Source organism: Glycine max, chromosome 18 (assembly GCF_000004515.6).
Source record: "Glycine max cultivar Williams 82 chromosome 18, Glycine_max_v4.0, whole genome shotgun sequence".
NCBI lineage: Eukaryota > Viridiplantae > Streptophyta > Magnoliopsida > Fabales > Fabaceae > Glycine > Glycine max.
The window spans coordinates 42,192,685-42,201,252 of record NC_038254.2 but is presented as its reverse complement, the minus strand read 5'-3'; the positions used below and the strand labels follow the sequence as shown (position 1 = coordinate 42,201,252).

At 33.3% G+C, this 8,568-nt stretch overlaps 1 protein-coding gene across 1 annotated transcript; it reads right to left on the bottom strand.

Moving 5' to 3' along the window:
• Positions 1 to 343: 343 nt before the first annotated feature.
• On the bottom strand, positions 344 to 781 carry LOC121173955 (secreted RxLR effector protein 161-like). Its single transcript, XM_041011813.1, has one exon. The coding sequence runs from the start codon at positions 779 to 781 to the stop codon at positions 344 to 346; it is 438 nt and encodes a 145-aa protein (XP_040867747.1).
• Between the last annotated feature and the right edge of the window lie 7,787 nt (positions 782 to 8,568).

The following is an 8,568-nucleotide window of genomic DNA, read 5'->3' as shown; positions in this document are numbered from 1 at the left end:
TCCAAACTTTATTCTTTATAGAGATCAATCCAAACACAACATAAATATTGCAAACAAAACAAGCTTAGAATGAAATGATAAACTTTAACTTTATTTCTACATAAAATCCAAACAATACAAATATACGAAAAGTATAAGATATAGAACACAAATGAGACTCTCACTAAACTAAGGTACTATTAGGAATTACACCCATATGAACAATGTGCTTATGAAAAACTTTAGGTACCAAACCTTTAGTAAGTGGGTCAGCTAGCATGAAATCAGTCCCTATGTGTTCTATGGAAATCTATTTATTCTGAACTTTTTCCTTAACATCCAGAAACTTGATGTCAATGATTTTTTACTTGGTTGTACTCTTATTGTTGTTGGAGTATTGAACTACTGATTCATAATCACAATAAATCCTCAATGGTCTTTCAATGCCATCGACCACACGCAAACCAGTGACAAAATTTCTCAGCCATATCCCACAGTTGGATGCCTCAAAACAAGCAATGAACTCTGTGGCCATGGTCGAAGAAGCTACGAGAGTCTGTTTAGCAAACTTCCAAGAGATAGCTCCTCCAGCCAACATAAATATGTAACTAGATGTGGAGCATTTGCTATCTTGACATCCAACAAAATTAGAGTCTGAGTACCCAATGATCTCTAAATTTTCAGACTTCTGATAAGTGAGCATGTATCCTTTTGTTCTCTTCAGGTAACGCATCATACGTTTTGCTGCTTTCCTATGCTGCATTCTAGGATTACTCAAATATCTACCTAGAACTCCTACCATAAATGCAATATCGGGATGAGTGCAAACTTAAGTGTATATTAGACTTCCTACTGCTCATGCATAAGGAATCTTTTGCATCTCTATTCTTTCAAGGTCATTATTGGGGCATTGTTTGAGACTAAATTTGTCTCTTTTGGGTGTCAGGATATCTCCTGGATTACTATCTTTCATGTGGAATTTTTCTAGGACCTTATCGATATAACTCTCTTGTGACAACCTTAGGATACCTTGAGAGTGATCTTTTGGTATCTTAATACCTAACACAAAAAAGACTTCCCCAAGATCTTTCATTTCAAATTTTTTCGTCAAAATTTTTTTAGTCTCTTGTAAGAAGCCTACATTGCTGCTAGCAAGGAGTATATCATCGACATATAATACCAAGAATAAGTATTTACTCCCACTAAACTTGTGATATACACAATCATTAACTGCATTTGCCTCAAAACCATACGAGGTAGTGACTTCATGGAACTTGTAATAACATTAACGGAAAGTCTATTTTAAACCTTAGATGGATTTGTTTAGTTTGCAAACCATAGAATTTGAGTCACCTGATACAAAGTTTTCTTGTTGCACCATATAAATTATTTCTTCAATATCCCCATTTAGAAATGCAGTCTTAACATCCATCTGATGTAGCTCTAAATCATAATGAGCTACTAGTGTCATTATTGTTCTAAAAGAATCCTTTGAAGATACTAGAGAAAAGGTTTCTTTATAGTCAATTCCTTTCTTTTGAGTGAAACCTTTAGTGACTAAATGAGCCTTATATCTCTTGACATTGCCCTTTGAATCCCTTTTGCTTTTAAATATCCATTTGCAACTAAAAGGTATCAGACCCTTAGGCAATTCGACAAGATTCCAAACATCATTGTCTTGCATAGATTTCATCTCATCCTTCATGGCATCGATCCAATTTTGAGAGTTAAAACTACGCATAGCTTGACAAAAGTTGATTGTATCATCTTTTGTTAAACCAATGTCATCCTCATGTTTTTGGAGAAACATAATATAATAATTTGGGATTGAACTTCTCCTCTCTCTAACATATCTCCTTAATGACACTTCTTGAGGTTGTTGAGGTTATTGTATATGTATTTGAGGGAGAACCTCATTGTTGTCTTGTTCTTCAACAATGTCATCAACAATAACTAGAACATTGTTTTCTATTACTAGAGTTGTTTCTTGAACAACAATAGGTATGAGGACTTGAGCACTATCAATAACAGGATCTTCCTCAAAGACAACATTCCTTTTGTTTTCTTCCTTCCCAAACTCAACTTCCTCAAGAAATCTTGCATTTCCCGTTTCAAAAAAGGATCTTAAAGTGGGATTGTAAAACTTATAGCCCCGAGTGCGTTCAGCATAGCCAACAAAATAATAGCTAATTGTTCTTGAATCCAAATTTCTTTCATGCGGCCTATAAGGCTGCACCTCAGCTAGACAACCCCAAATATGCAAGTGTTTAATGCTTGGCCTTTTGTTGGTCCAAAGTTCATAAGGGGTTTTGTTAACTGCTTCACTTGGCACCCTATTAAGGATGTAAGTTACGGTCTTCAAGGCTTTTCCCCAGAACGAATCTGGCAAAGAAGAATGGCTAACCATACTTCTCACCATATCCTTAAGAGTTTGGTTTCATCATTCTACTACACCATTCATGCTAGGTTTGCTTGACATAGTGTATTGCGGAACAATTCCACACTCTTTGAGAAAAAGCGCAAAAGGTCCTGGACGTTGTTCTCCTAATCCATCATATCTGCCATAGTACTCACCATCATGGTCAAATTTGACAGCCTTAATTTTCTTTCCAAGTTGAAGTTCAACTTCAGCCTTGAAACTCTTAAAAATGTCTAGTGATTGGGACTTCTCATGTATCAAATATAGGTAACCGTATCTAGAGTAGTCATCTATGAGCGAGATAAAACATTGTTTTTCATTCCAAGAAGGTGTTGGGAAAGGACCACAAATGTTTGTATGCAGTAGTTCCAAGATGTCTTTAGCTCTTTCGACACCTAATTTTCTCATGTTTGTTCGTTTTTCCTTTATGCATTTAACATAGACTTCAAAGCCTGATAAATCTAAAGATTCAAGAATTTCATCCGACACAAGTCTCTGAATTCTCTGTTTGGAGATATGACCTAAGCATTTGTATCATAAAGTGGTTGGATTCTCATTTAATTTTTGTTTTGTACCATATTAGTTTGTTTGCAGTATTTCATTATAGGACCAAAAAACGTCTAACATATATAGATTATCAATTAAAGAACCGGAATCAATCAAATTTGAATTTTGGTAGAGACTAACTTTATTATTTTCCAATGAACAAGAAAAATCAAATTTGTCCAACCTAGAAATTGAAATCAAATTTTGTTTAAAGGACGGTACAACAAAAGTCTCAAATAGATTCAAATAAAATCCTGTTTTCAACTATAATCTAAAAGTTTCTATAGCCTCCACTACAACCCTTTTGTCGTCACCCACAAATATGAATCTTTCATCATCATTTGGGAGTCGCCTCCAGGGGCAACCCTGCATGGTTACACTTATGTGAGTAGTAGCCTAGAATCCACCCACCAAGTATCTTTAGGTACAAAAGCTAAATTAACTTCAGAACAAATATAAGCAAGATATTTACCTTTCTTTATATGTCATGCCATGCAGCGTACTTTGGACACTCTTTCTTCATGTGTCCAGACTTCTTACAGAAGTAGCAGGTAAATTTTTCATCTTTCTTTTGTTTCTTTTGTTGAGGAGACCCTTTCACATCACCCTTACTTTTCTTTCTTTTCTCATTCTGAGAGGTCAAACTTAAATGAACACTTTTAGATCTATCTTTTTGTAGCCTCTCTTCCTATTGCACACAGTGAGATATAAGCTCGTTAAGGGACCATTTGTCCTTCTGACTCACTTTGAATTGCCCAAAGTGTGCAGGAAGTGAGATCAAAACTAAATGCACGAGCAAGTCTTCACCAAGTTCTAGCTTGCTTTCAATTTTGATGCCAAGTTAGACATTTCCATTATGTACTCCCTTATATTACTTTTGCCCTTATACTTCTTGGAGATGAGTTTAGCCAAAAGGTTACTCGTCTCCGCCTTCTTGTTTTTGGTAAAGTATTGTTCAATTTTCTCAAGAAATTTCTTTGCATTTTCACTCTCAGATCTAGAGCCCTGAAACGCTTCTAGAATAGAGTGCTTCATGATCATAATGCATATTCAATTGGAATGATCTCATTTCTCAATTTTTGGCTCATCAGAGGTTTCCGAAGTGGAAGTGGATTGTTCCATTCTCAGTGCCAAATCCAAATCCACACAGCCAAGAACAATTTCTATGCCTTCCTTTCACACCTTTAAATTTGTCTCATTCAGCTTTGGGAAACAATACACTTGAGCAGCTAAATTTGAAGCACTAGCAATATTAACTAAATAGAGAACACAAAATTAATAATATGCTCACAAAAAATATGTCATATAAGATATATATAACAAGACACATTAATATCTTGCGGAACAAACTCATCACAAGATACCTAGTACAACATTAGTTCCTAGTCTTTGGACAGAGAAATTAATTTGTAATTGGTATTCTTAATGCAATATCAAATATTGACAATAAATTCTGTCAAATAATAGTCTTTCTTTGGACCGACTATTATTCACATGAAAACACTTTTATAATTGTCACACGATTATCATCACAGATACAATATCATTTGGCCAAATTGCTTATTCCTTTGGGCCAAATACAATTCCCATAAATAATTTCATACTGATATCTATCTATGTAATTTTAATCAAATCAATTTTCACAATAAAAATTACTTTGACAATATATTGTGTTGATTAATTCAATTAAAAAATACTAGACATACAAATAAATGAAAAAGATATATTACTGCTAAATTTTCCTCAAACTGATAACAATAATTATATAAAAAATAATCATTAATGATAAGCAAATGAATATTCCAACATCACAAAATTAATCCCGTATATAATATAAGAGATTTACATCCCAAAAAAAAATGAACGTAATGTTGTTGGGATAAAAAGAACGCTTCTGTCACATCGCATTCTAAATTTGTTGGGTATTCATTTTATAAGAAAAATATTATATAAGGATCCACATGCTTGAATTACGTTTGTTTTCTGGTTTTAAAACAAAAAAAAAAATCTGGTTTTAAAACAAAAGAAGCACGAATCCATGTGCACACAAAAAAAGTTTACCAAAGGCACGTACGCCAATACAAAAAAAAAAAAACAGAGCGCAGGAATGGAGGCCGTACATGCAAATGCCAAGAATTATTTCAGGGTCTATAAAATTAAAAAGATGGATTAATGTAAAATACACTCTATACATTAATCCCAATAATCTAACAGTAATGGTGGTTCTGATAAAACTTGTTGCAATGTTAGGGGATCTTTATAAAACACCAATAACCGTCAGGAACCCAAAACGTTAGAGTATCATGAAAAGTTTTAAAAATACCTGGATCCATAATGATTGATGAAGCAGACGACGCAGCGAAATTTGAAGAACAGTCACGAACAATTGGTTTGATGACCTTCCTCAACCAAATCTTTTTATTCCTTTACCTTCCTTTCTCTTCGGATGGGGAGAAGAGAAAATTGTTTATGATTTGATGTCTTGGGGACCATGATCGTGTCTCAGGTTTTAAACCTATTAAGATTCCTATTGACCAAACTGGTTTTCGCTCATTAAATTTCATATCAATTTTTTGTTGATAGTCTAATAAACTCACTAAATTAGATCATTTATATTAAGCACATAAAAAATATAAATAACTAATATAAATATTATAATGTAATATGTAACCCAGTTAATTAATTAGGAATTATAAAATTATTAATATTTCTCGGCTTTCTTAATAAAAGCCAAGGATGCTTTGAAAAGTGGCTTTCACTTGCGTATTGGAGCAGGGGACTCTTCCATTTGGTTTGGGTGATAAGCCTCTATATCATAAGGTCTTCCATGTCAACATTCAAAATATTAACCTAAGGATAAATGATCTGTTTAGGGATGGGTCTTGGAACTTGCAGGCGCTTGCTACTGTCATTCCTGAGACTGTCCACCAATATATCAATCAATGACACCCTATTATTAACCAACGGGCTCATGATATGATGATATGGAGTCCTAATGTTAATGGGAGCTACACTTCAAAGTCAGCTTATTCTTGGTTGCTCCATCAAAGGTTAGATGACGATCTTACTATAGGTTGGGCTTGGATTTGGAGAATGAAGTCCCAGGAGAATAAGAAGTTCCTTTTACAGCCCATAACTCCTATTTGTCCTTGTTGTAATCTTCAGGAGGAGGATTTTCTTCATTGCTTCAGAGATTGTATTCTCCCTAAGTGGTTTTGGAGAAGGTTGGGTTTTGAGAAGCTTGATTTCTTTCATCACACTTGTCATGTGCAGTGGCTTCAAACATATACCAAGGGTGAGAACCATAGCTGGTTCATTGTTGGATTGTGGTGTGTTTGGCATGCTAGGAATGATATTTGTTTCAACCATAAGCGAAGGTCCTTGTAGGAAATCCATAAGTCAACTTCCATTATGCTGCTCTTATTTTCATCATCTAGGATCAGTTGAACGATCAGCAGAATGTTCAATTGAAGCATATGCATAGAGAGGGGAAAGAAGCACTATCCTTGGGAATCAAGAACACAAAAACTTTGTATCTATGTATATAGAGAGATAGATATCCATGTCTTATGGAGATTGAGACAAATAATAATGGATGAGATGATAAATATCCATCTCGTTCATATTTTTGGATACCCATATAACATTGAAGTTTATAAAAGTGTGGATATTTTGGCGAAGAAAGGTGTTGTTAATGATGACTCCTTTATGATTTTTGATAGCCCCCCCTCATGAGTTAAGCTTGCAGCTTTCGATGGATGCTGCTAGTGTTGCTTTCTTGAGAGGAATGTAATTCTTTTTATGTTTACTTTTTCCTCCTACCCTAACAAAAAAAAAAAAAACTAGTACTTATTGTAACATTTCATTTTTTTTTCGTATATAAATTAAAATAACTTTTATTTAAAAATAAATAAATTTTTAGAAAAATATTGAGATTTTTATAAATAAGGAAAATAATTTTATTAAAATAATGATTTGAAGAAAAATAAAAATGATATTTTATTTATTCATTTGATAGAAAATAAAATAGAATATTTGTTTATAAAATAATAAACAAAGAAAAATAGAGTAAATAATAGGTTCTGAGTACTCTAACAATAAATAGAGGCATCTTAGGTCAGTTTTCATACTGACGATACTTCATACGCCTCTTCTTCCTTTCAATTTCATTTTTCCTTCTCCTCTTCCCAAAACTCTCTTTTTTTCCCACATACCACCAAACATGTCTTAAAAAAGCGACAATCTCGAAATCATTCACCATTGGATTATCGTGAAATTTGTGCACCAGGTTCAGAACTCATTTTCAAAAATTTTTACCGTTGGGAATTACGAAAACATGTCGGAGCTAAGAGAAATACCCTTTGCATCATAGCTTTTTCTTTTTCCGTAGATACCCAAAACTGTCTCAATAAAACTATAATCCCGGACTAGTTAACGGTTGGATTATCATGAAATTTTGATATGTGGTTTGTGATTCATTTACAAATATCTTCACCGTTGGAATTTGTAAAATAATGTCTATGGAGGGATAAATATTCATTTCACGTAGATAGTGGAATGGAGGTTTCAATCCTTTTTCCTTTTCTCTAACGTTTGAGAATCCTATCAGAGCAATCAGAGGAAATATTTAAGGAATCTCGGGAAATCGCTATAGATGTCACTATTGTTGTCACAATACACACGTGAGCCCGCTTAGAGGTAAGAGATGAGTTTATCACAATTGGGGTTAGAATGAACATGTGTAGGGGTTCTTAAATGATCAAATTGGGGTTTATTTTCGGATGTTTATTGTATTAAAATTCTTCTTGTATGATTATGTGAAATTGTTTGAGGGGTTTTACTCCCGTGGATTGAGAAATATTTTTGTATAATTTGTTTGTGTTTTGAATAAGATTAACGTAATAAATAGTTATATTGAAATTATGAAATTGTGATTGAAATTGTATATAAATGATAAATTGAATATATGATGAATTATAGAATAATATATTACTTTGAGATTATGATATTGTTATGAAGATTGAGTATAAGTGCAAAGTTGAATGTGTTAAATTGTGAGATACACATAAACATAAGATGATCGATTGTGACATAATGAGATGTGAACTTGTGAACATAAGTTTTAGTGAATGAGTGTGTGGTTAACACTTGATGTGACATTACTTGTGTTGTGAGCTGTTAATTATACAATAATCCGACCAGTGTTTATCTTGAGAAAAATGTTGATGTGCAGTGTTAAAGGAAAAATGTAGGTTTCCTAGTTAGGAACTAGTGTTAAACTATAATGTAATGTGTTAAACGTGTTTGAAACACGAGTGTGAGATCGTGGATATTGTATAATTCATGAGCAGTGTCTGCTTATAATATTATTGTTGAAATTGAGTATAAGTACAAAGTTGAACATGTATTAATTTGTGAGATACATGTAAACTTGTGATGGTGGATTGTGATATTATGAGATGTTAAATTGTGAGCATGATATTTGGTTGTGACTTGTGAATAAGTGTGTGTGTTTAATACTTGATGTGACAATAATTGTGTTGTGAGTTGTGAACTATATAATAACCCGACCAGTGTTTGTATTGAGAAAAGTGTTTATATGTAGTGTTAAAGAGAAAGTGTAG

Coding starts and splice junctions, on each gene's coding strand:
- LOC121173955 (XM_041011813.1), bottom strand. CDS start 781: ATGGTAGGAGTTCTAGGTAGATATTTGAGTAATCCTAGAATGCAGCAT.